Raw genomic sequence first — 27,761 nt, forward strand, 5'->3', positions numbered from 1 at the left:
TACTTAGGACACCTATGACCTTGGACAAACCACAGTCCCCATTTTCATCCCAGGGTTGTTATATAACTGTGCACAGTAATCAGTAATGACAGGTATTTAAAAGCAGAAGGCAAATGGTGCTACTGCCTAGAATTTTAAATAGTAAAAGGTAATCAATGGGTAAGAAAAGTGATTAATTTCCCATGAAACAGATCTTTGCAGTGAGCTTTAAAACACAAAAGCACCCCTGAATATCTGTAAAAGACGGCCTAACCATTAATTTAACCAAAATATAAGAATTTGGTTTCAAGAAAATAATTTTTTTGCCTTCTAAATCAGAAAAATTACAAAGTGGATACACTTACATGCAATACAACTAGCAAATGAGATGAAAAGAGATCAGTCACCACTAGGTGCTGCTCAAGAAGTGACCACTGCCTTTCATCCCCCATCAAGCTTCTCAATGCTCTAATCTGCATTTCTCTTTTCAAGAAGAAAAACTGAAACGTGAGAAACGCTTATTGAGTCCATCCATTTCCAAAACAGAAAATATATATTTAAATAAAGGCCATACTGCATACCAAAGGTAAAACAAATACTTTTATTGCACATTTATAAAATCTGCATTGTTGTAGTAAGTGTTTTTCCCTCCCACGATTCCCTCATTAATCTTAAAATTTGGATACCCAATTTGGAGCCTTTTAAAAATTATCAAGAGGGGATATTTCTCTCTCTACATATACATATATATATAGATTTTTTTTTTCTTTTTACAAACCCACATCCCTTATTTTTTAGAAGCAAAAAAGGGGAGGGGCATCAAAATGTTCTTCTGGGCCAGCAGCAGCCTTAGACATGGGTTTTGACAATTTTCAGACACTAGAAATTTTTACCTAAATGGTTAACTATGAAAACGTGATCTTTAGTCAAGTTTCACAATGTTGTTACTCCGTCTGACGTCCTTAATGCCTTCCTTTCTTTCACTCAGGACTGAGTATGAGGTTTTCTGGTTTATTTAAAAATATAAAGTAAAAGAGAGAGAAGAAAGGAAGGAGAGGCAGCTTTCTTTTGACTTTTGAACATCTTACTGCCACATGCATGACCTTATGTTCTACCCACGTGTGAAAGGGTAGTGGTTCATCAACAACCTACCTTGTCATCTCCTGTCAAGAGCCAGGCAAGGTGTATGCTTCTCCTCTCTTGCAGTTAAGAATTTTTTAATGTCATCTGTATTTGATAAAATAACTAGTAGCTGTTCATATGGTTCAGGTTCTGATGAATCACCCTTCTACTCTGCTGTCAAAAACACTTATGCCTGAAGGATAATTTTAAAAGTGTCAAGAGGCTTAGAAAAGCCCAAGCACGCCTGTAGGTACAAGAGGCATTTCAGGTCTTCTGCCATAAATCAATACCTTAATACACTGGTTCCTGCCTTTTTTAGTGAAATCGCTTTTATGATTCTGTACCTAAAAAGTGCAATTTTATTTTCAATCCTTCTTTACATACACAGTATGGTTGGGGTCTGGATCTGAATCTTACTTTTCCACCTAATCCCCTTCCCAAGGTAAACACTGTGACAACAGACTTCTGTGCAACAGGCAGTCAACCAAAGACCAGGATGGGACTTGAACACGTGGGGGCTTATTTCACTGTCACAGTTGACACCCCTTGAATTGACTCCATGACAGCTGCAAACCTGCTACAAAGGTCATAGGGCGAATTGGGTCGAATAGTCGGAGGCTCCTTTAAGACAATGATTTCTGCAGAAGGATCTAGAAGTCTGGGTAGAAACTCCCCTAAGCACAGCTGCAGATTTTCTGTGGAGGAAAAATGGATGGTTACTATACAGCTAAATAAATCTCTGAGTAAAAACTAAGTCTGCAATGATAGGAGACGGTCTTTCATACAGCCATCACCCAACCTGAAAGGTTAAAGCATTGTTCTGGTCAGCTAATGACAAATGATGATTCCTTCAGGCCAAACCAGTAGCAAAGACCTATTTGCCAAATATACCAAAGTTTTAGGTCACTGTTTTAAGCCATGTGACGTGTGGCAGAATAACACTATATATTCACTTCATTATGGACACGTCTTCCAATCAATCATCCTTTAAAATTTGAGAAAGTACCATAAATATAATGTACTGTAAATATACTATTGCCATAAATAAAATGCTGCTCTTTTCCTTCAAGTAATTAAAATATACTAGTGTGTACACGGCATTATGTAAAGCTATGTATCACACATGGTCTAAGTAAAAACTGAAGACATTAAAACAAAATTCATAGCTACTAATTATTATAGAATTTTTCAATAAATATTATAAACTTTAACAAGTCAACAGAATATCTCTACATCAGTGAGAAACTAACAAAGAGGATTCGTATTAGGATACGTAGCAACTTTCTAAACCTATCAAACTCACCTAAAAATACCTAGTTTTAGGCTCCCTCTCCAAAATGCTTTGGACATGCACAGACGTTCCATTTACTAATTTGTTAACCTTGAAGGCATCATAGTTAATAATATGTTTATGTCTTGCAACTTCAAGTCACAGGAAAATTTGATTACGGCACCAACAGGTAATCAAGCTGCATAAATAGATTTTTATTTTTAAACTATAAAATTAAAGTTCAGATTTCGGCAGATGAAAAAGTAACAGCAGTCTGACATTCCTGGAGAGCAGTGACTTATTTCAAACAGAGCTGGCTGGCTGGCTGGCTGTGGAGGTGATTCAGCAGCCCCAGAGGAGGTAAGGGGGAGGCTAAGAAGGACAGGGGTGCAGGCTCCCATTCCTTGTTTCAATAGAGTAGATGTACTTTTGACTCTTGTATATTCTAGGCGATTCCAGTGCCTTAAAATGGTTTGACAACCGGTACTACAAACTGAGTCCACTGCAACTTCTAGAATTCTCAAGGGCCTTAGAAATTACTGGAAGTGGCAACAACAGCACACCTGCAATATCTTGCCCGAGGTAAGAGCACCAGTGGTTTCTCATGATCTCAATGGCATCCAAGTCATCCTTGGAGATGTCGTTATTAATGATAAGGTGAATGCAGGGAATGATCAACTCATTCATCACATTAATACCCTCTGTTACAGAGTGCTCATCATTTGTTTCAAAGAGAGAAGCCGCTTTGGCATTCAGCTCCTATAGATAAAAAACAGAGTGAACAAAAATAAAAGTCTGAAAGAGAATATCTATTTTAGAAGAGCCTAAACAAGTACTTCCCAAACTCCACTGTACACTGGAAATGCCTGGGGATCTTTAAAAACTACCGATGCCCCAACCCAAGCAAGCTGACTGACTGGTATTTGGGTGACCTGGGCGCTGGGATTTTTTTTTTTAATGCTCCCAAGGTGACCCGAATGCAGCAAAGTCTCTGACCCAGTGGCCTAAACTTACAAGTCAAGGTCATATTTAACACCCGCTTCTATCAAAAGGCCTATTCAATGGTTCTCAATCTTCACTGAACATCAGAATCACCTGCAGAAGGCAAGCTGGTGCCCAGGCGCCTCCCTAGGAGACTGGTTTAACTGTCTGGGGAGACGCCTGGGTCCCAACCTTCTGAAAGCTCCTTAGGCGATTCTGACGCACACTGGAGGTTGAGAGCCAGAGGTGGAAAGACTCTAAATCCCTAGTACTGTCTCCCTGTGGCAGCTGAGTAGGATGTTCAAAATGTAATCTGTATTTGGTGATTTAAAAAATAAAATCATGTCTTTACTAAAATTTGGGTCCATCAAATCTACAAGGCCCTTTTTTCAGCTTCAAAGTGCCCTGCCATACCTATAACTGATGCAGGAACCCAAGTCTAATCAGAAAATGAAGCTTCTGAGATAAATACATGTCATGACTTAATCTCCTCCACTTGGTATTAACAGAAGCAGTGGGAGAAATGCTGGCCTGACTCCTCCCGTGAAGGGTGATCCTGCCGGGTGTCAGAGAGGCTAAAGGCAAGCACGTGGGTCTGGGAAAGCCGCCTCTGTAGTTTCTGAAGGACAAGCACCTGCAGGAACCCCTGGGGAGGCAGAGGGGACATGGGTCTCCTTCCCACGTGGCGGCCAAATGCAAAATAGGTCAGGATAGATCTCCAGTGGTGTATGACGAGGATATTAACAGAATGGCAGGACCGATCCTGATGGATCATACCTTTTAAAAAAAAACTGGAATCTCTTTAGAAGTCACTAAAATGCTCATCTACTAGCTTAGCAGGGAACACAGGAAAAACACACATTTCTTACATGTTTACTCTGGGCCAGACACCAAGAAAACAGCTGAATAAGAAGAGGATCTGTGCTCAGGAACTCACAATCTAGTAGACAGGCCATGTGATAAAAGCTATCATGCAGTACATAGAAAGGGCACCGAAATGGGGATAAGTGATTCTCACCTAACTTCTATCAGGGGTGGAAGAAGAATGACATTCACTGAAGTAACTTAAAATAGTTTGTTTCCATGTAAAACTACCCTTCAGAGTTTGGAAAAATCTAAAACCTGTTGGAGATTTTTTTTAAGTTGTATTTCTTCACGGCTTCAAGGAGCAGAGGTAAACACAATAGATAATTAAAAAGTCGTAAGGCTTTACAATCAGTACAAACCAGAAGGCATTTTCTTCGGTATAAAGCGATCACCGACTCTTTCACGCCCCGCCGGGGCCCCTTCATCAGCAGAGCGGCATTGCTCTGGTAGGCGTACACCAGGTAGGAAAGCGCCTCTTGGTACCTTAGAAAGCGGTAGATAAAAAACAGCTCAGTGCTCCTTCCCCGAATCCAGGGCTTAGTCCCCACTGTTCCCTAATACAAGAATGCAACTGGCTGAAATGATGGAAAAGTCTTAATGATGGAGGCAGCATGGAGCACTGGGAAAAGCCTGAGGGCCAAAGACCACAGCCAGTCTCAGCTCCTCTGCAAACTGGCCGAGAAACCCAAGGCAAATCATGGAACTTCCCCGGGCTTCTGTTTCTCCCAACTCTAAAACAAAGAAGTGGACAAGAGGCTCACTAAGGTCCACACCAACTCTTAAAATTCACTTTCTGAGTTCATTTTCATTTATCACAAAGAAAACCTGGCCATTATATCTCTCAACTAAGAAATCTATCATTATGTAAAGGATGAAAAAACATGTGTGATGTTCAGAGCAAAAGTGAAGTGAAACACTGGAAAAAGGTAGAGGCACAGGGTACATGTGAGAAGGGGGGTGAAGGTGCTGTGACCTTCGGAATTCCTGGTAGGCATCAATAAATAAGTGTCCTGACCAGTAATCTCAGTGACATAAGAGGCCAACTTACTTTCCTTTCTGATAGAGTTCCAGGCCTGTCAGGAGATACACAGACACCTTTCGAAACAAACTGTAATCTTCATGCCACTTCTGAAAAGGAATGACAGCCATTCATGATTATGACCACGACTACTTCTACCCTTTCCGCCACAGTAAACTTCAAACTCAGTACAAATACTCATTGAGCACATGTGGCCAGGCACAAAAACAGGAGACACAAAGGCTTTCAGATAATAAAGTATTCGACATTTAGAATTAACGTCTACCGCCGACCTTAATTTTCCATGTCTTGCTCCTTCCACCAAGGAACAGAAATACTCATTTCATATGAGCTTTAGAATTTAGGATCTTAATTTCCAACACCCACGTCAAAGTCATTCAGTTCTGGTATAAATGAACGGCCTCCCGAGTTCTGACAAAACCATCCAGATGACGGAAGACGGAGGGACACGGCCATTCCAACCTCACAGAACAACACTGAGCTCAGTGGGGGTGGTGACATACTTTAGGTGGCACAGGACAGTGTCTTTCCTACAACACGATGCCTTTTTTGAAAATCTGTAGTCATGCATGCATTTTAATGTGTAAAAATCTAATTTCAGATATAGAAATGTTAGAGAACTAAATTATTTAAAGCAAACCAAAGCCATGAATTCAAGAATTTTACTGCCCAGAACAGGGCTAAAGTGGGTATTTAAGAGAAATGAAGTGCTGATTCAGTCTAACAGAACAATGGAATAAAGAAACTGGCCATTCTAAGGGTAAGAAAAGATCATTCATTCATTCTCACCCAGCTTTCTTTGGGGGGTGGGCGGCGGGTGGTCAGTCTGTGATAATATAAAATTGTTGGTTTGGCCTTAATGTGTTTGCTTTGTAGACGTAAAGAGAAGATCTCACCTTGTACTCCTCCATATTCATGTCATCTGGACCAATCTCCTTCAATTTCGCTTGAGCCACCTTCATAATACTGATTGACCTGTGAACGAAGTTCAGAAAGCAATGAAAGCTCCCCCTTCAGAGGAGTTAGTCAAGCCAGACCCAGAAGGAAGGGTGGTTCACCGAAGTAGCCCCTCCTCACCTTTCATCATAGCTAAGATTTTTGTCTGCAAATTGTTCCAGAAGGGTCCGCTCTACTACCCTTTTCGGCGCTTCATTCTGGAAGAAGTAGACAAGCACATGCTGAAGTCGAGGATCACTGTGAGAGGTGGGGGTCTCTTTGGCGAGCTGATAGAGCCTGGAGTACTCTTCATGGAATGCCTGTTGAAGACAGAACTGGTAGTTAGAAAAGCGCACACTGTGACCTTCTACACACAGAAACTGACGCCTAAGCGCTACAGAGGTTTTCATCACTCTAAGAAGACTTTTGAGAAGTCCTTACTGAGACATGACAGAGGCAACTACGGAATCTGCAAGTTTCTTTCATTTCATAAGGATAAAACTCCTCTGGCACCAAAGACATACTCACAAGAAACTCATCTTCCTCATCAAGTTCTCAGAAAAACAAATATTTAGTTTTAATTGTTTCAGGCATATCCTTGAGTACCAAGGACCTGAAATTTAAAAACCGACATGAATGCAATTTCTTCAAGTACCTTAAATTTTATTCAAGTACCTTAAAAAGCATGGCCTTCATTCTTATATTATGGCCCCCAAATTACAAAGGCAAGGTCCCATTCACAGCTTTATGAACAGATGGCTCCTAAGAACAACAAGAAGCCCTCCAGGCCAGGTGTAACACAGAACACCAAAGCCGCGTCAGTGCCAAGAGAGGAGAAGCCATCAGTGCTGTGAGATGGCTGGGTCGTTAGCTGGGCAGGAAAGGAAGTTCTATGTTTTACTTCGATGAAAACCTTTTAATCCCATTTTTTAGCATCTAAGGAAATTACTGCCCCGTGTTATGATACCTGTGGCATAAGGATGAGAATTCAAAAAACAGAGATACCTTAATAAGCCCTGCTTCAGACCCATCTCGGTCAAAGGTCTGACGGGCTTTAGCTATGGCCAGGATGACCCCTTGCATGGCAGGGCTCAGCATCACCTACCACAAGAGGGCACAAAACAGAGAGAAAAAGGAGAGAAGAAAGGTTCAAAAGAAGACTGTATGAAGGAAAGGTGAACAGACAGCTGCAGGGAAGCATGGCAGCGTGCTCCGTGGCTGGAACCCACTGCGAGGCAAGGCTCACACACCGGGTCCTACACACATTCACAGCCCTGGCCCTCTGCACAATGTCAAGACTTTGCCCAAGACAAGCTATTCCTACATATTCTCTCTAATTTAGCCAATGGATAAAGATGTATGTCTAAAAATACCTGCGCTGTGGCGCTGCTACAGAATCGAGTTAAATTACAACTCTCCGAGGGGAAGCGTCTGAGGCGAGAGTTCCAACTGAGTTCTATAATTTGGGTGTATATCCTAAATACACCAGTATTTTGGAGTTTTACTAGGATGAAGAGCACATTTTAAACAGTCTAGAAACTAGGGGATACACAAATAACACTTTACAAAGTGAAACTCTTACAATGATTAAAAAAATGCCCCACAGGAAAAAACAGAAACCTGAGGACAGGATTCCCAACAGTCAGTGTGTGGTGACAACTGTACAGGCGGCAGACAATGAACAACCTGGGATTCTACAGCTTCTCCCTAAAGCTTCAGAATTAAAAACACCTTCAAGCCACATCTGTTTTTTTGCTCACTGGACAACTGAAAACTTTATATTTGGAGGAGACACAATGGACTAACATGACCAAAGACAAAGACTCCTAAAGGCAATTTCTTTGCTCATAATACCAAACAAAAAACTAAATTCTGCCTTTCTGAGCCATCTGGACTCTGCAGCGGCCCTCATAAGGACAGGTCTGGGTAGATATATACTGGCAGCAGTGTACAGTGGTAACTGAGATAGGCCCTCTCGCCCATTATTTGCGTCAATGAGAAAACAGTAACTATTGCCAAACACCTCACACAACTATATTCAGTCACGTGAGAAGGAAATACAAGACTGACGACAGACAGCTAAACCCTGACTCATCTCTGTACCTCCTCATCATATCCATCTGCATCAGATCTAACCAGAATCCTTCCCACACTGGGAATCTCGACTTCAGAGACCTCAGCATTAGGCTGGGCAGCAGACTCTGCGTCATGAGCCTGTGCGGGCTGCTCGGGCTGCTCTGCAAGGTCTGTTTCCGGGGACATGGGCTTCTGGGGTTCAGCTTCCTTAAGCTGTGGCAGCAGAACGGAGAGAAAGAGTAAGAAAAAAACAGAAGAAATAAAGAGGGATTGGTTAGATGCAGCAGGCACAGGATAACAGAAATGCGAGAAACTGTGGTCGCCATTGCCAAGAGCCCACCCCTCTTGCACTTGGGCTTCTAAGCCATTCTCACCTCACTCAACGCTGCTTCCACACCACTCTTCTCGTAGGCGCGTGCCGTGTTTGCAATAGCCTGGGCGGTCTGCTCCTTCACGATCACGGCATGCTCGGAGGACAAGCAGCGAGCCCCGTGGGAAGAGGCGACTGAAGACTCTGATGAAGAACCACACAAAGGAATTAGCATCTGATGAGAAGTAACCTCTAGAACACTCTGTAAACGGCAAGCAGGACTGATACAAAGTTTCATGTGCAAACCTTCTAACAAACCTTCTAACAAACCTTTTTAAAAAAACCTATGCAAATTTCCCCTAGAAACTAGTGACTAAAAGAAATGGCTATTTTAGCAAGAAGCCACTGATGATGCTGTAAAGTTTAATGTGCTCCTGATGCTGTCGTATTTCTTTATGCCAAGAAGCCTTCCTACAAACAACCACCTGTTAGGAAGATCACCTGTGGAGAATAGTTTTCATAAAATCTACCTATTAATCCTACGTAGTTTCTCCTGCAACCTGGGAAATAAGCAAAAAACTAAACAGAGTGAAAGTACAGGCAGCTAGTCTTTCTGCTCTTACTTCTGCTCAGCAGAAATGACAGTCTAGAGCCACAGGCTAGGCCGTCAGGTTGTGCAACACCAATTCTATCTGAACTCCAGTGTGCAGACCGTGGCACGGCTCACTCAGGTGAAGTGCACGGGACTGGCTACTGGAGTGCAGCATGAATCCCACCAGATCACCAGCATAGATGCCCTTCTCAGGTACCTTGCGATGAAGAGAAATCCTGTGATGCTGAGCTGGTGGAAGACTCCATTTGAGGGATTTTGCAAGACTGCTCTTCTTCCCACTCCTCTACTTCCTGCTCAAACCTCCAGTTATCTTCCTGAATGTAATGCTTCAGTTCAACAGAGAGGGCTTCCACTTCTCCTGACATCTGATCTAATTCATTCGGGGCCGCCTCTGAGGAAGAACAAAGACAGAGTTTAAACGAAGTTCCACCAAGCAAAAGGTCTCAAGGAATCCAAAGGTCCTTTCTAGAAAGAAAGAAAATAAGACACTTGGTCTTTTTTTCTTACTCCTAATGAAAAATACATACACACGTACATAATCCATCTGAAGTACTGACAATATCAGGCCAACAGTCACAGCACCCCAGTAACAGTGCCTGGCATATTAGTAGGTAGGCACATTGAATATTTGTTAAACGAATCAATCGACGATCATGACTAAGGATTTGGAATAGAGGCCAATCAGTGACAAAGTAGCAAGAACAAACCAAACATTTCTTGGAAATTGAGAAAATCATTAGATCCAATGGATATTTCAAGGTAGATAGTGTTATCAGTGTAACCAATGCTCCTATTACTGATAAGAATATCCATCTCAAGACGGTTAGAGATGAATTCCAAGACATTTATACCTCCTTAAGTTTCACACAATCAAGTGCTGTAAGAAAGCAAACTGATACAAAGGTTAGATGGTCAGTAATACCTGGTTCACTAAAGGCTATGATGAAAAATGGCAAGGATAGCAAGGACATATTAAATCTCATCTCTAACCCTGTGACCAAAACAAAACATAAAAACCTACAGCAGAATAGCACATCCATGTACTGGTTGCTATTAACTAGTCTTTTCACTAAGCAAATGACAGTTTCCACTTTTTGTCTGTTTCTGTAATATAAAAATGAGCCATACGTGTAACAACAAGGCCCCTAGATACCACCAACAGCCAGCACAATTATTTGTACAGTAACTCCCACGAGCAGCTGTTCCTGCTTTCACACTGCAAACATGCAATTACGAAGATCAGTTACCATTAAGTGATCATTCTCTCCATCGCTTATCCCTCAAGCACACACTAACAAATCAGAAAGATCATTTGCTGCCCGGACAAAATGCCTTATGTGTTTTCTTACTGATGCAACACAGTGAAGTTTGAACACTAAAAGAAGATGCCTTCCATGATCTCAGATGTGAAAGGAAGAAAGAAAGAGAGAGTAATATAAATGGAAAACAGCACAGAACCTGGAATCAGAATATTTCCTGGCTATAAGACTCCAGACAAGTGCAGAACCTCAGCTGGAAAATGTGGGTGATAAGAATTCCTGCCCTGCCTACCTCCCTTTTAGAGTTGTAAGTTATTAGAGAAATAAAGTTTGAAAGTGTGCAATAAGGAGTAAAGTACCAACATAAATGATAATTATGATTGCTCTTAGCATTAGCAGTAGTATTATGAGAAGTATGAAACTGTTCAGGCAAATCCACCTGTAACATCTAGCTATTCTCCAAAGGGTGTAAAAATATGTGTGCAAGAATGTCACTAAAAGAGAAAAAAAACTAGAGGCAACTTAAAAGTCTGTCAATGGGAGGCTGGTCTAACAGATTATATACATATTCCATGCAATGGAATTATTAGGCAGTTGTTAAAAAGAATAAGTTGGTTCTATTTATAAAAATATACAGATCACTAAGAAAAACAATTAATGAAAAAGAGGCAGAATAGAATGGAAAAATATCCCCTTTGGGGGGAAAAATTGGGTGTGGGAGAGATATCGATAAATAAAATCTAGCATCTGCATAGAACACTTCTTGAAGACTACACATGAAACCTAAGAATGGATACTCGTTGGGCTCGAGGACGGAAGTAGGAGAGCAAATTTATTTTTCCTTTTTAGTCTCCTTTATACTATTTGTATTTTTTAAATACATTATTACTTTATAATAAATCTGAGTTAAAATTTTTATTTTAATCTACAAGATTGTTCCCTTCCCTGAGCAGTACAGAATTCCCCCACCCCTGGCTTCTGTTAAGGTGTTTTTACCTGCACTGAAGTGGGGTAGCTTGTCGTTAATGTACATCAGGCAGTAAGCACTAACATTCCTCAGGCCCCCATAGGAATCTCTTTCAAGTTCTTCCCAGGAAGACTCGGTAACAGAGATGTCGTTGTACTTGAGCCAGACTTGTCGGGGCTGATTATAGATGTAGGCCCAGTAGTGTCCTGCATTTGCTTGTCCTTCATGAACAAGAACTGCATGCAAACGATAAGGCACCTGCAAACCACAAAGCAATTCCTGCATCAGGTTAAGCAAAATAATCTGACAAGATTTAGGTTACTAAAATTCAAAAGTATACCCAACCATCAGACATCAGAAAACTGCCTGTTTATACATGTGTTTGATGTTAGGTTCACATCAAAACATCTTGTTGATTCAAGATGAACTAACAAAAACACAGCCTTGGAATCTCCTAATTACGTCTTGGTTCCTGAACCTTTAAAATCGGACAATTGAACTAGATGAGCTCGTTGAGGCCTCTTTCAACTCTAAACTCCTATGATTATACATCTAAAACGAAAGATAACTGAGACCTATTTATCCCCCGAGTTCCAAACTCAGTTTATCTAAAAACAGAATCACCATGACTACACTCATGTTGAGAAGATGTTTACCACACTTGGTACCTACAACAAGTTTAGCAGCTATCTTGTTCTATGCCTATTTTGTTTGTTAACAAAATCTAAGTTAGCATATTCCATTATTAGTCGGTCTCGTGGTCTCTATATTTCTTCTTGCAAGTTATCATCCACTTATCTGGGGGTGAAGACCCTTTTAACGACATACTTGTTTGTTTCAACATGTGAAAAGCCTTTTTTTCCCCCAATATGGGGAAAATAGAGCAATGCTTAAGTGCCAAGTAAGTACTGGTGAAAGAAAGTCAGCCATCGAACCAAAGTGAACTTACATTTAATCAGTACCTTGACATGTTTTTACTGGTGGTGAAATTTTTTAAATAATAGAAGACAGAAAATGGGGAACAGCCAAGATTTACATGATGCATTCCTGCTGTGCAACACAACTGTGCCTCCACGCGACCCTAGAAACAGAGCTCTCCTCCCGCGGCCTATCGTTCACACAGAAGCCAGTGGAGGGCGTGCCCCTAACTGGGGCCTCTTTCCCCTCTCTGCCCAGAATGTTACTCTAAACAAAAACATATGTGGAAACTAAAATTTCTGCCCTGCCTACCTCCCTTTTGGAACTACTAGAGATATAAAGCTTGAAAGCACGCTGCTAAACAAAGGATCACTAAGGACCATGGTACTTTGGAAAGGATGGGGAACCAGTCCCTGGTCAGGTTTCCCCCACTGCACTACTTAAATTAACCATTTTATGAGAAGTTTTTATTAATATTTAATGACAAACTTTTCAAATACATGAAAAAAATACCATGTGGCAGAATCAAAACAAATACATTTTAGGTTCTGTTGGTGACAGAAGATACATTGCTTTTTTTTAGCCTAAAATATAGAATAATAGCTATTTCTTTCCTAAAGTTATTTTTATATCTCAGGGAAGTTTCCATTCAGTTTCAAAGAAAACCATCAACTTTTCTTTTGGTATCTACCATTAGCACCATTAGAACATGCCTTGACTACCTTCCCATCAATTTTCATTCTACCTGACGGAGGAGAGGATCACAGTACATCTGCTCAATAGTCTGGGTAGTGCTTGCAATACAGTTCTTTAAATCTGTTAAGAAAAAGAATACTTAGTTAAAATGGTTTCATTACACGTCACCCAGGCAGCTTTAGCTCTGCAAAGAGTACTGCTTCTCTGCACCTGGGGTTCTGACCAGTTCAACTTCACTCTATGAACCACGAAGAACGACGCAGTTTTTTTTTTGTTTTTGTTTTTGTTTTGCGGTACGTGGGCCTCTCACTGCTCTGGCTTCTCCTGCTGCAGAGCACAGGTTCCGGACGCGCAGGCTCAGCGGCCATGGCTCACGGGCCCAGCCGCTCCGCGGCATGTGGGATCTTCCCTGACCGGGGCACGAACCCGTGTCCCCTGCATCGGCAGGGAGACTCTCAACCACGGCGCCACCAGGGAAGCCCAGGACGCAGTTTTATAGTAGGTGGAGCTTTAGGTTACAAAGGCTTTTAGTTTAATATAACTACATTAAGATTTTTTAAAAATCACCTCTTATAATTCACACCAGAATTTCTTAGAGAGAAAACAGTTTCTAGAAAAAGACCTTAATGGGGCACTTGGGTGTAAAATATATGTCCCAGGGACAGGACGTGAAAGGAGAAGGCACAACAAAAGGCAGGGCCAGGTTTCTATGAATAAGAACCTGGGAGGAATCTAGATTTGTATCATTTCTTTATTTACTGCTCCCTAGATAAAAGGAGAAAGAAGGGGAGGAGGGGAAGTCTGAGCAACAAGACAACGAGGCCACAGGATTTTCGGAACAGAATCTGAGCAATACGATTTTACACTGCGCGCATTACTCATATATCCTTTGCTTCATTAACCTTCAATAAAGCATACTTCATGTGGAAAAGACTTTAAAAGTGGTAATTCAGGAAAACAAAATTCTAAGTTTGGGTCAACTGAAGCCAGAGTTCAGATAAACTATGGGAAAAGAAAATCAGCAGACGCAGAAAATTCTCAGCCAAAGCTAAGTGTCATGAGCGTCCAAGCTACCCAGGATTTCCCAGAAATTCTGAGGAGGGAATCCAGGGGGGGAATCTTTTCATGGTTGTAAAACAGATGTGTGTGACCCAATCTCACAGGGAACAAAAAGTACCAAAGAGGTCACAATCCCCAAAATTCAACAGTATACATGGCAATGGCAGGCAGGACATGTACCCAAGGTACCTAACTTCCACATATTCAAACAAACAGAAAAGGCAAAGAGTAACTGGGAAGTATTGAAAGAGCCAACCTTGTATATCTTGTTCAATCTCGCTCCTCCACCTCTGAAGGCAGGTCTTAACAAAGTTTATCTCCTCATCTGTGACCGTTCGAGGAGCTGGGTGTGAGGGCATTTCCATGGAAGATCGGGAAGGTGTAAGTGGCTGATTCGCCACCTTAGACTTGTGTAGAGAACCTTCAGAAGAAAAGGTACTTTCAGCATCTTGAGACGTGCTCTCTTTACTTGTACTGAAGGAAGATAAAAAACATGCTCAGATGATGATTTCCAAAATACGCCTTGGCCTAAATTAATGCACTTTCTAAAGCAAGCTGCTACATGGAGAAGTACACCTATAACTTAGTGAGCGTTTACTCTTCAGAGTTACTGAGCCAAACCTTTCCTTTACATGCATCATCTCATTTAACACAACTTGCTCATGAGGCAGGTACCATGACCATCCCTATTTTACCAACTACAAACCTAAGATTTAGAGAAATAAAGCAACGTATCCAAGTTCACCCAGCTAGTAAATGACAGAGAGGGATTTACACCCAGATCCGCCTGGGTTTAAGAGTCTATGCCTCCTGCTCTCTAACCACTTGCCTTTTCTTGAAGAAAGGATGAGAAGGAACATGGAGAAGAGAAGATTGGGACTGGAATAATCAAGGAATCAACTATAGTGTTTCCAAGATGCAACTGACTAAAGTGAGATGGATAGACAGATGCAGGAACAAAATACACAGAAGAAAAATAGTATCAGCTCAACATCCAACTCACAGGAATGCAAATAGGTGGCCCCCCGGGAGAGCACAGGGTGCAGGACTTACAGGCAGACAATCTCAGCTCTACCGCGCCTTAGCCAAATACCCAAGGAAAAGTTAGTAGCCTCAGGCAAGTAATCTAATACCTCAGCTATGAAATGTGGGATGTTAACTTCTTTACCTCGTCGTTGTAAACCAAGAATAAAGTATGTAAAGTAAATGTTAATTTATCTACTAATTAACTAATGCCAAACAAACTGCACATAGACAAACCAGCAGGAATATAAACTAAGCCTGTGACTGTACTTAGGTTTCTGTTTCACACCAAAACTGAAGAATATAAACTTCCTACCTCTGACTTAAAAGCAACCCTCTCTCCCTTTCCCACCTGCCTTTCTCCCATACACAGAGTAATGGAGAAAACCTCTTTTCCCTAAGGACCCATAAATATGGAAAAATAAGCCCAACATAAGCAAACGAGCAGACATCTCAATCTCAGAAAAGATCACACACACACAGAGCACTTTAAAATCTAATATAGGCAGTCCTATTTTATGTTATTAAACAGATTAAACCACTTTAAAAAAATTAAAACCATTTATATTTTACAAAGGACATGAAAACATTCTACAAAAGCCCAAAGAAATACGCATAGGTAGAGTATAAAAGTAAAAGAACCCCCCACCCCTTGCCTCATGCCATCCCTTGGAGATAATCACTCCTACCATTTGGTATGTTCTATCCACATATGCACTTCTGCACACACATCAATGAATGAGTATTAATACGTGTGTGTGCGGCAGGGGGAGCTGGAAGAATGATTATTTTGTTTTGTTTTTTTAACATCAGAGTCTAACCTTTTCTATAGGTTCTAGTGTTTTTGTTACCCAGGACCCACACATCAAATTTGATCCGCGCTGGCCCCAGTGGCTCCTCCAGGCCACAGAGGGCGCTGTACACGGCTGAGCCGCAAGAGAATCAAGGGCTCACGTGACGCGGCCTCCCTGTCTCTTTACTGGATAAACCCCTCTAGGCTGTCCTCTTCGATTTCCAGCCAGTTCTTGTCCATATCTTAATTTTCTATTTGTGAGTAAGTTCCCCTTCCCTTGATGTTTACTTAGTCATGCACACTTCTTCAGCAAACGAGAAAATGAGATGTTTTAGAAGTTCGGGGGCTGAGGTTTCCTCTGAGGAAGGCCTCTTGTGGCACCTAGCTTATAGCAAGCTCAAAGCAAGCTGGGCCTGCTGGAGAATGAACACTGTTCCAAACAGCTCAAAACGCCTCTGAAATAATCCCAACTATCGTGTGGGCAAGACGAAGGCACCGGTGGGAATTATGAAAAATTCACCCAAGTGACAGTTGGCAAAATCCTTCCCTTTAAGACAAAGCGCTCACGGCCTTTGAGCTCTTACGGGGTGAGTGTTAATCAGGTGGAAAGATGGTGCACAGTTCAAATTAAACCAAAAAACCCATTACATACTATTTTTAAAACTTGTTTGCATTACCTTTCCTTGGATATCAGGTCAGAAGCCGGGCAGTGCTCAGAAGAAAGTGGTAACGTCATGCGTGCATCACTTTGAGATGCAGAGTTTTCTGAGGCAGGTTTTGTACTAGCAAATTCAATAACATATTTCAACATGTCCGGGAGTGGGAACCGAGCCGGGCCCGAGCCGTACTTCACATACCTAGGAGGCAGAGACAATGGTACTCTACTGACAAGGCTGCCTTGTATTTTCAGGCTCGCTGACAAAAGATCTGTTATTTTCTGAAGAGTCAATGGAAAGGCTTATTCCTAAATGCCATACAATATTTAATACGTTAATCTATAGAGCAAAAAGTCCTCTAACTACAACAGTGAAAACTGACAATAACCTAAATTTTTACACCTGGCAAAAAGCATTTAAAATGGGCTCCTAGTCAAAGCCACGCCAGTGACGCTTCCTCTTGATTCACATCACATTTAGGCTCTTGTCATAAAAGTAAATTGTTTCTTAAAGCAAAAGGGATACATTATCATTACTCAAATCTGAAAATAATGCTGGTGAACTAGTATCCAACGGTTTCTTCTCTGCTGCCCTTTAGATCAAGTACTCTGCAATTAGGAAAAATGAGAGAGAAATCTGGAAATGGGAAGCAGGTATTGACAAAGGTCAGAGATAAGAAAACGCAAATCTTTCTTCTGCCTGAGTCCTATGTACCCTATTATTCACATACTCATTCAACAGGCCAGGCCAGGAATAAATTATTGAAGATTTCTTTGGGATTAGTAAATAATAAATGTCTTCAATATGTAACCAAAACAACTAATTAATTATTTTAATAATACCCAATGTTCTGCCATTACTAGCACATGCTACACTCAGTAAAGAGATTTACTTCAGTGAATTCTACAGCTCACTGCAGAAGACAGTCTAAATGGTACGTAATTAAGCTGACTCATTGGTACAGATAAACTATAATCCTGGGATTCCATTTATAAAAGGATAGAGTCACTTCACACTTCTCTAAAGAAAGTGAAAAAAGAAACAGGCATAAAACTAGGAAGAAGGAAAATTGTCTGTTTCTATATCAAAAAGGACATTATGAAATAAAAAAAAATATAATACGACTCAAAATCAACCACGTTAGAGGGTATGCAGCAAAGACACTTCAGCTACTAATTGAAAGGAGAATTAGAATGATTTCTCCTGTGGATCTGCCTGCCACAGAGAGTTACAGCTTTCACTGAAAAGGATATTAAATATGTAAAACTAGAAGAACTTTGAAGAACTGTTCCATTCCTTACATTCCTATTTCCTTGGCTTAATTGCAGCTATCAGTTTACCTAAACTCAGCTGGTCTTTCAAGATATACTTTCTCCATGAAGTCTCCCCTCCATATGCCATGCCCCCAAATGCCAAAGGAAGATCTCCCCTCTCTGAACTCCTACAGTACATGAACTAAACCTCTTGTCTATCCCATAGACATGGTTAACATGTCTTCTTAAGCTTTCAGTGTTTGTTGAAAGAAGTTATTAATACAGCACTGGCTTGGACCAAAAGAAACATCTTCTTACTGGCACTGCAGCATTGATAATCTCATAAGATTTTAAGTCATTCTTTTACATCTGTAACTCTTCTCAGGTTTGCTGCATTTCAACGTGATACTTCTACAAAATTTCAGGAAAAAATTTTCTCTAAGTAACTTATCTTCAATTTTATGACAATCATTTTTCTGTTCTTCTTCTGAATTCCTTTAGACCAACTACTTCATACAATGCAGCACTTGTATTAATTTAGTAGAATCAGAGCAAAAGTAGTTTCAAAAAAGATGTCTACACTGTACACAAGAAATCTTATTTTTAATATTAGAGTACCTTATAGAAGAAATGGTGAACATTTTTATTTTTTTAAATAGTAAAAGTAATGCATGCACCTGGTAAGAAAACAATTACAAAAATGTGTAAAACAAACCACAAAAGCCATCCACCCCCATCTCACTTCTACCACCTAATGGTATCCATTAATAGTGTCTTGTATAGATTCCCAGGATTATGTCACACACAGACAAGCAATTTTTTAAAAAATTACCCAAGTAAAATTATCTGAAATTTTAAAAGTCACTTTATTTTAAAAAGAAAGTAGTATCATACTACAGAAAATGCTCCTGTACACTATTTTAAAATCTAAATAAGCCAGAATGCCTTGCTGGTTACTGGAAAATTGAGCATTTTCGAGCTATAATGCATCACGTATATCTGGTTGTATAAACACAGAACTTTCCAATCTTACAAAGTATCACTAAAATCTTAAAAGTAAAATATTGCCACAGGTATAAAGTCCCATAAGTCACTTCCAGGAGTATGTGAGGAATCAATCCCCAGCTTAAGTCTATATTTAGACAACTAGATGATGGATCATAATACCTCTTGGATAAGTTCTTCCTACGTGAGAGAGAGGGAGCTGGAGAGGGGCACCTATAGGTACAGGGTCTTCCTCGGGCTGGTATGGAAGGTTCTGCCCGTCAGGGAAATTACCGAGCTAGCAATGAAGTGGGCAGAGGTGGGGTGGTAGCAGCAAAAATGCTAAGTAGATAAAGGGGGAAAAGCCACTGACGGTGTACTTATGATCTCCTTCCTGCACATTAAATCAATGGGCTCTCTTCTACTAGAGAGAAATGACAATGACTCCTCCTTAGGAAGTCACGTGGCGAGTCCACAGAAACAGTCCTTGCAGAACAGAAGAACAAAAAGGGAAAGATCCCTCCACAGGAGAAAGGACTTGGTATGTGTCACAAATACAAGCCTTCAGTTTGAGTCAGCACCACTCTAGAGAGAACACCATTGTTTTACCTTCCCCAGGCACCTCAAAACCGCTTTCCCAAGACAAAGCGATTAGAGTTTTGTGGCAGTCACCTCTCCTGTGTTTGTGAAAAAGATGGCAAGGAGAGCAGAAAAAGTAAAGAGCTGTGAAATCAGAACTTGGGTGCCCTTCAGTACACTGCCAATTGTGTGACTTGGGACACTAATGTTCCCTGGGGCTACTATTGCACATCTTACAGACAGTTTCACACTTAGAAACACATTTTTCTTATCTATTTTATAAAATAACACTAGTTAATACTTAAAACTCTGAATTTTTAGACAAAAGCAAATTATCCGATTTGAATATCCTACTCTATCTTTCACATTTCTAAATACAAAGCTGTCTATGACTTACCTTTCCAGTTTTTGCTGCAGAACTTTTATTTCCTCTTTCAACTTTCGAATACACTCTCTTTTACTTCGAACAAGCTCTTTGCTCCTGTACATGTACCTAAGCAAATAATAATCCCACAAACACAATTTACATTTAAAAACATTAATGACACAAAGTTTCAGCAAACTTGGGATACAAGGAAACTGCCTTAATCAGACAAAGGATATCTATGAAAACACAGAGCTAACATCATGTTTAATGGTGAAAGACTGAAAGCTTTCCCCTAGTATCAGGAACAACCCAAGAATGCCCACTCTTGCCTCTTCTATTCAATGTTTTACTAGAGGCATAGCCAGTGCAGTAAGGTAAAAAAAAGAAGTAAAAGTCATACAGACAGAAAAGGAAGAAGTAAAGCTGCCTTTAGTTGCAGATAACATGATCATGTACATAGGAAAAGTCAAGGAATCTATGAAAATGCATCAGAACTAACAAGTGAATTTCTTAGTAAGGTCAAAAGATGCAAAGTCAATTTAAAAAGAAAGAGGAAAAAAATCTATTGCATTTCTGTATACTTGTAAAGAACAAACAAAAAGTAAAGTTTTTAAAAAAGCCTTATAATAACATCAAAAGCAATAATTATTTAGGGATAAACAATCGGATATGTTCAAGAACTGTACACAAAGAATTATAAATCACTGTTGAGAGAAATTAGCAAAGACTCAAGTAAATGGAGCTGTACCATATTCATAGATTGAAGGACTAAAAATTGTTAAGATGTCAATTTCCCCAAATTGATCTATAGGTTCAACACAGTCCCAATCAAAATCCTAATAGCTATTAGGGGTTTTGACAGGCTGCTTCTAATATTTAGATAGAAATGGATCAGAATAGCCCAAACAATTTTTTAAAAAGAATAGCAAAGTGGGAGGTTTACACTACCTGATGTCAAGATTTACAATAAAATCACAGTAGTCAGGTGGTTTGTGACCACCTAGAAGGGTGGGATAGGGAGGGTGGGAGAGAGGGAGACGCAAGAGGGAAGAGATATGGGAACATATGTATATGTATAACTGATTCACTTTGTTATAAAGCAGAAACTAACACACCATTGTAAAGCAATTATATTCCAATAAAGATGTTAAAAAAAAATCACAGTAGTCAAGACAATGTAGCACTGGCATAAGATTATACAATAGAATAAAACCTCCAGAAAAAGGCCTACAAATACAAGTTCAACTAATTTTTGAAAAAAGTACCAAGGTAATTCAATGGGGGAAAAGAGTCTTTTCAGCAAATGATGCTGGAATAATTGGACATCCGCATGCTGCCTTACGCACCCTGCAAAAAAATCCCCTTACCTCATACCATATATGAAAATGAACTCTAAATGGGTCATAGACATAAACATAAGAGTTAAAATTACAAAATTTCTGGAAAAATATCGAAGAAAACCTTTGTGACCTTGGGTTGGCAGATTTCTTAATTAGAACACAAAAACCACAAACTATAAAAGGGCATTTGATACATTAGACTTCATCAAAACCAAAAACCCCTACTCTTCTAAAAATACCAGTAAAGAAATGGAAGAGACAAGTAGAGTTAGAAAATATTTGGATTTGTATCTAAAATATATAAAGAACTCTTACAACTCAGTATGAACACAACCAACCAAATTAAAAAGTGGACAAAAGATATGAACAGACACTTCACCTAAGAAAATATACAAATGACCATTAATTAAGCACATGAAAATATGGTCAACATTGTTAGTTATCAGGGAACTATAAATCAAAAGAAAAATAAAATCCTACAAACCCAAGAGAATGGCTAAAACTTAAAAGACCGATAATTCCAAGTATTGTTGAGGACTTGGAGCAAATGTTAACTCTCATACACTGCTGATAGGAACGCAAAACTGTACAGCCACTTTAGAAAACAGTTTGGTAATTTCTTATAAAGTTAAAAATATACTTTTCATACAAGAGCAATCTCACTCCCAGGTATTTTACCCAGAAGCACTAAAAACCACACCAAGACTTCTATGTGAAAGTTCACAGCAGCTTTATTCATAATATCCTAAAACTGGATACATTTGAAATGTCCATCAACTAGTTGATGGAAAAAATATTGTGGTACCTCCATACAATGTAATACTACTCAATAACATTAAGAAAGAAATCACTGATATATGCAACAACATGGATGAATTCCAAATACATTATTCTAAGTGAAAGATGACGGCCACAAGAGGGCTCATACTGAATATTAATGCCCCTAATTATGACATTCTAAAAATGACAAAAGTACAGGGCCAGAAAACAAGTGGTTGCCTGAAGGTGGAGAGAAGGAACTGACTGCAAAGGGGCACGAGGGAACCTTCTGGGTGATGGAAATGTTCTATACCTATATCACCTTCCGGGTGATGGTGGTATTACTTGGCTGTATACATTCGTTGAAATTCATCAGCTGTACACCTAAGAATGGTAACATTTCTTTGTATGTAAACTATATGTCAATAAAACAGACTTTAAGAAGATTAAAATTCTATAATGTAAGTCTGTCTAGGATTTTTTTCTTTTTTCAGGAATACAAACAGTATTAAATGAGAAAGAAATACACAGCAGCTACTCCAGATACTGTTCACCAGACAGCAGGGCTTTCACCTGAAGCCTAGCTACTCAAATTGTGGTCCAGAGATCAGAAGCATCAAACAGCATTGCCCTGAGAGCTTCTTAGAAATGCAAACTCTTAGGTCGCAACCTAGATCCACTGAATCCAAATATGTATATTATCAAGAGCTCCAGGTGAGTCCTATGTACAATACACTTAGTATATGCTCACTTCTACTGCTACAACACATTAAGAAGACAATCAACCACAGAACTCACCTGTCCATATAAATGATCTGAGGAAATTCCAGTTTGTTGTGAATTTTCTCTGGCTGACCAAGGGACTGATTGAACTCAAATCTTGAGAGTTCAAAGGTCAACACTGGAGGTAGTTTTGTAAACCAGCGCTATGTCAGGCGTAGAAATGCGGGAGAGAAAAGTTAATTTTAGGAAATAGCAACAGCCAGATTTAAACTATCCCTCATCAGACTTTCTTCCTTTGGTAAATCAAACTCATGCTAGAGTTCTTTTTGTTTTTACTCCAAACAGTAAAATGACCACTTAGAATCATGCCTTCTTAGAGAATATGGTTAAACACTTCTCAAGACTCCAAATTTACAAGCCAGTGAACAACATTTTAACTCAACTATCATTGTCAGATATGACGACCCTTAAATATGTGAACTTCACCAAGAATCTACACATCATTCACTGCACCATCAGTATTCAAGAGGTTTAAAACCTGGAGAAAATGGCTAGCCTAACCAAAGAATTAGAAATTGTCCAGAAAGATTAATATGTGTACCTATACTATATACTATTTATTTACAGTCTATTAACCATAATTTGAATCCCCTTTATTTCTAAAAAGGAAACTTGAAATAGCTTCATGATTATGAGTTCTGAAGTTTCTGAGAAAATCTCTGGATTCCAAGAATTTACAGATCTCACAAAGGACTTACTCAAATCAACCTATAATGTTGCCTTGAGTTTCAAGAACAGAAAGCACTAAAATATAAAGAAGATCTCAACTGTCACTGATAGTAGATGAGGAAGAAGCTAAACCCGGAAAGGCATTTCTGTTCAATTCACCTGTATGCCAGAGGTCTGTATGAACAGCTTTAAAATGTTCCCTTTACCAAAGATGCAAATAGCTATATTCCCTCCACATACCCTTGTCAGCATGAGGTGAATCCAGACAGCCTGTCTGGCCACCTCAGAGCTATACCTAAATATGCACAATTTTCTTTCTTTTTTTTTAATAGAGAGGTCCCATTCTTGAATAGAGGTCTCCAGAGGTCTAAGTCGCTAATGAACACTCCTTGCCTTTTGTAAGAGCAAGCATCAGCTCTGCACAGATGGCACAGATGATATGCCTCCCAATCAGGAATTAATACTTTCCTTGGAAAGCTAGGGAGGCAGTAGCTCTCTCCCAGTTCCAACACTGCTCTACAGCTAATACACTTTTAACAAGGCTCAAGTCAGGCTCCCTATTTAATTCAAGAAAGATTTTCTTTCTCTTATAAGTAATTACTGAGTTGGACTCATATAAGGCACAATTCTGTTCAAAATGTATGATGAAAGGAGAATAATCCAAGCTGTGTGGTGTTGGCAATTATGCTACAATGTAAGTAATTCTTAACGGGAACTTTGAGATATTAATTACCCTTGCTTGTAATTCCCCCTTTCTTTCCAACCCACAAAAATAAATAAATGAATCTTACATTTAAAAAATTTTAAAGCAAAGGCAGAATTTACAACTGAGAAAAGTAAACACTATAATAGGGAAAATATTCTAAATGGCATACCATAGGAGTTAATCACTGTACTTTTACCCTCCGAAAATATGGAGGCAGTGGTTCTCCCTACTCAGGTACAGGTAGGCTTCAACAGAAAGAGAGAAACTTGATCATACTTAAAACGTCAGAAGCAGCATACAACCTTTATACGATTAACTCAAATTCATACAAGAATTTATTCATCAAACACTAAGACTCACTAACTCTTATCAACTCATGAGAGACTTCAGACTAGTTCAAGTCCTGTTAGTGTAAAGTTATTTAATATGTGATGTGAAAACAGTTTGCCCAAAAGCTCAGTCCTATTTAACTGGCTTTGTCTTGGCAAAGCAAATAAAAATATCCAACTCACCTCTTGTCCATATTTCACTGAATGATCGGAAGGAAGCAGCTCAATGTCACCCTCCACCATGGCCCCTTCCAAACATTCGTCTAAGTTGCGATAACCATTTACCTGAAGGGGATACTGGCCGAAGGTCTCATTGTTACAAAAGGGCTTCCCTAGGCAAAGAAACAGATTGCTTTTTAAAAGACATCACTACTGCTATCGAAAGCTTTTTTCCTGGCACCACACAGACAGTATCTTCTTAATTCAGCAACTTGCTGAGAACTGGTTACAAGTATACTTAGCCGGGATGGCTACCTCTAATGAACCAGCGGATCCAGGCATAGATCATTAACAACTGCTAACATCACAAAAAGAAAGACAACCAACTATGCCTCCTGGTCAAAGACTGTCCCACCACCTGTGAGTTAGTCTTGACTAATTAAAAAGCCTTACCTGAATCTGGTCAAACTCTAGATCCAACTATCAAGTTACAAAAAGAGGAGCAAAGAGGAACATGTTAAACTATATCACAGATACGCAAGCAGCAAAATTTTAGACTGTAGAGAATATAAGAGAACAAACAACCTAATTTCTTAAAAAATGTATTTCAAGGAAGAAAGAATGGACGGAAGGGACAGTCTGCAGATTTTGAAAAGAACTTAAAAGATCAATCATAAATGAACCACATTTGCATCCTGATTAAAACAAACTGTAAAAAAGTATACATATGGGGAAGTGTATTTATTTTTACATATGTAAAATTATATATTTATATACACATGAAATTGTAAAACGAATTGGGCGTTTGAACACTTGACTAGTTATATGATATCAAGAAATGCTGTTTTTTGGGAGTGACGGTGGATTGGATTTTTTTTTTTTGGCCACACGGCATGGCATGCAGAATCTTAGTTCCCTGACCAGGGATTGAACCGATGCCCCCTGCAGTGGAAGCACAGAGTCTTAACCTCTGGACCACCAGGGAAGTCCCTGGATTAGACTGTTTTACAAAGCCTATCAGAGGGGTAAAAGAAGACAGGTGTTAGATGGAGAATGACTGGCCATGTGTCCAACATGCAGCTTAGATAAGCCCCTAGAGTAGACACACTTTTGGCAGCCTGACTCAATGAAACCTTGAGATTAGATAAAACAACAGAGAATACTGATTAACATCAGTGTGTGTCTGACATTAATACCAGATTTAGGCTGTGCAAATATTACACAATTCAATATAGCAACTCTGAGACGAACACTGTGCCCGTTTTACAGATGAAGAGACTGAGGATCCAGGATCTCATGTAACTTGTCCACGATCACACACATACTAAGAGGCAGAACCAGTATTCAGACCTGCATTTGTCTGACTCTCAAGCCATTTCACAGTAATACAGATGTGGTCACAAGTCTAGAATTAACATTTAGAGCAGAGAATTTACCTTCATGAATCCCTTCAGTGAGGAAAGTACCGTAGAATAGCTGCACCATTGGATTTTCAGATTTGTTCCTGGGATTGCTGCTTTTAAAACAAGGAAACAATTCTGTATCATTTGGATCAGATAAGCAATACATTAAGCCAAACCAGCATTCAAAAGCAAAAATAATACATTTTCATCAACCCTCAAAGATCTACGTATGCTCTAAAATAAGTAACGGATTAGTTCAGTTCAAAAACTCATTGAATAGCCAGGGCATGGAAGCAACCTAAGTTTCCATCGACAGATGAATGGATAAAGAAGATGTGACACATATATACAATGGAATATTACTCACCCATAAAAAGAAATGAAATTGAGTTATTTGTAGTGAGGTGGATGGACCTAGAGTCTGTCATACAGTGAAGCAAGTCAGAAAGAGAAAAACAAATACCATATGGTAACACATTATATATGGAATCTAAAGAAAAAAATAAAATGGTTCTGAAGAACCGAGGGGCAGGACAGGAATAAAGATGCAGATGTAGAGAATGGACTTGAGGACACGGGGAGGGGGAAGGGTAAGCTGGGACGAAGTGACAGAGTGGCATGGACATATATACTACCCAATGTAAAATAGCTAGCTAGTGGGAAGCAGCTGCATAGCACAGGGAGATCAGCTCGGTGCTTTGTGACCACCTAGAGCGGTGGGATAGGGAGGGTGGGAGGGAGACGCAAGAGGGAGGCGATATGGGGATATATGTATATGTATAGCTGATTCACTTTGTTATAAAGCAGAAACTAACACACCATTGTAAAGAAATTATACTCCAATAAAGATGTTAAAGAAAATTAAAAAACAAAAACCCCTCATTAAACAAGTATATACCCAGCACTGTACCAAATTCTGGAGACACAAAGGCAATACAGGCATGATCCCTGGCCTTACAGAACTGCAAGTCTAACAGGGGAGTCATACATGCAAATACATGTGTGTGTGTACATTCAATATATACATCTATACCCAGTGACAGAAATATATAAGGTATAGAAGTCATATAAAGGTAAGAATGAACCCTCTTGTTCAGTTTTCCAAATGAATATGAAAATGTTTTCCTGGTGGCACAATAGAGATGGAATGAAAACAGCCTATTTCTATAAGCCTATCTTAAATTAACTATGTAAGATGCTATTTGGAAAGCTGTTTTATGTGTTTAAAAAAAAAACTTAGGAAGCAAGTATCTCTGCATCTGTATTTGGCAAGGGCTATTTATATTCTTTGCTTTGAATTTTACTTCTGTCAGTGACTGAAATAATTAAATTAAATGTATTCATATTATACCTCCATTCTCACATCAAGGATTGACTTCTATCTTTCAATACTTTTACAGCACAGGTGATGACTTTTAAAAAGTTAACAGTTATGACCCTTTTAGAAAAAAAGTTACAGATTAATATGATTATCTACAGGGGGAAAACCAAGGGCAAGGGGGATAAACAATGACAAATATGAGTGGTTACCCCACAGGGTTTGGTAAAAATCAGCAATTTCTACTTGAGAAGAAGAATTTCCCCCCAAATCATAATTCTCACTGGCCCGCTGTGAGTAGGAAGGATGTACAAACAAATCCTCAACACTCACTTAACATTAACAGCTAGCTGGAATGCGTCCTCTAGCCAATCCAGGAGCTTGTGTGTGAATTCACTCACATCTTGCTGTAACAGACGCACAAATTGCATGAGTTAGACCCAACAGTATACTTAGGGAAATGAAAATATGCCCTTATCCCACCAATGGTTAAGATTCTATTACTACAAAGGACTTCTTTTTTAGGTCCAAATGTCGTGAAGATACAA

The 27,761-nt window shown here is 39.6% G+C and overlaps 1 protein-coding gene across 6 annotated transcripts in view; it reads right to left on the bottom strand.

The window, feature by feature from the left end:
• Positions 1 to 566: 566 nt before the first annotated feature.
• Positions 567 to 27,761, bottom strand: part of USP28 (ubiquitin specific peptidase 28) — a 64,698-nt gene continuing 37,503 nt past the window's right edge. For 2 of the 6 annotated variants that reach the window (XM_060160416.1, XM_060160419.1), the window contains 19 exons: positions 27,547 to 27,620; positions 25,929 to 26,008; positions 24,517 to 24,665; positions 22,645 to 22,772; positions 19,778 to 19,873; positions 16,586 to 16,765; positions 14,349 to 14,566; positions 13,083 to 13,153; positions 11,449 to 11,677; positions 9,390 to 9,584; positions 8,645 to 8,784; positions 8,298 to 8,483; positions 7,200 to 7,295; positions 6,336 to 6,514; positions 6,155 to 6,233; positions 5,268 to 5,347; positions 4,579 to 4,702; positions 2,935 to 3,130; positions 567 to 1,796 (listed from right to left, as the gene is read on the bottom strand). In XM_060160416.1, coding sequence (XP_060016399.1) covers positions 1,621 to 1,796; positions 2,935 to 3,130; positions 4,579 to 4,702; positions 5,268 to 5,347; positions 6,155 to 6,233; positions 6,336 to 6,514; positions 7,200 to 7,295; positions 8,298 to 8,483; positions 8,645 to 8,784; positions 9,390 to 9,584; positions 11,449 to 11,677; positions 13,083 to 13,153; positions 14,349 to 14,566; positions 16,586 to 16,765; positions 19,778 to 19,873; positions 22,645 to 22,772; positions 24,517 to 24,665; positions 25,929 to 26,008; positions 27,547 to 27,620 — 2,676 coding nt within the window. In that variant the 3' untranslated portion in view covers positions 567 to 1,620. The remainder of the gene's footprint in view (positions 1,797 to 2,934; positions 3,131 to 4,578; positions 4,703 to 5,267; positions 5,348 to 6,154; positions 6,234 to 6,335; positions 6,515 to 7,199; positions 7,296 to 8,297; positions 8,484 to 8,644; positions 8,785 to 9,389; positions 9,585 to 11,448; positions 11,678 to 13,082; positions 13,154 to 14,348; positions 14,567 to 16,585; positions 16,766 to 19,777; positions 19,874 to 22,644; positions 22,773 to 24,516; positions 24,666 to 25,928; positions 26,009 to 27,546; positions 27,621 to 27,761) is intronic. The other 4 variants (XM_060160417.1, XM_060160420.1, XM_060160422.1 and 1 more) reach the window with 4 other exon arrangements.

Source organism: Lagenorhynchus albirostris, chromosome 9 (assembly GCF_949774975.1).
Source record: "Lagenorhynchus albirostris chromosome 9, mLagAlb1.1, whole genome shotgun sequence".
In the NCBI taxonomy this organism is placed as follows: domain Eukaryota; kingdom Metazoa; phylum Chordata; class Mammalia; order Artiodactyla; family Delphinidae; genus Lagenorhynchus; species Lagenorhynchus albirostris.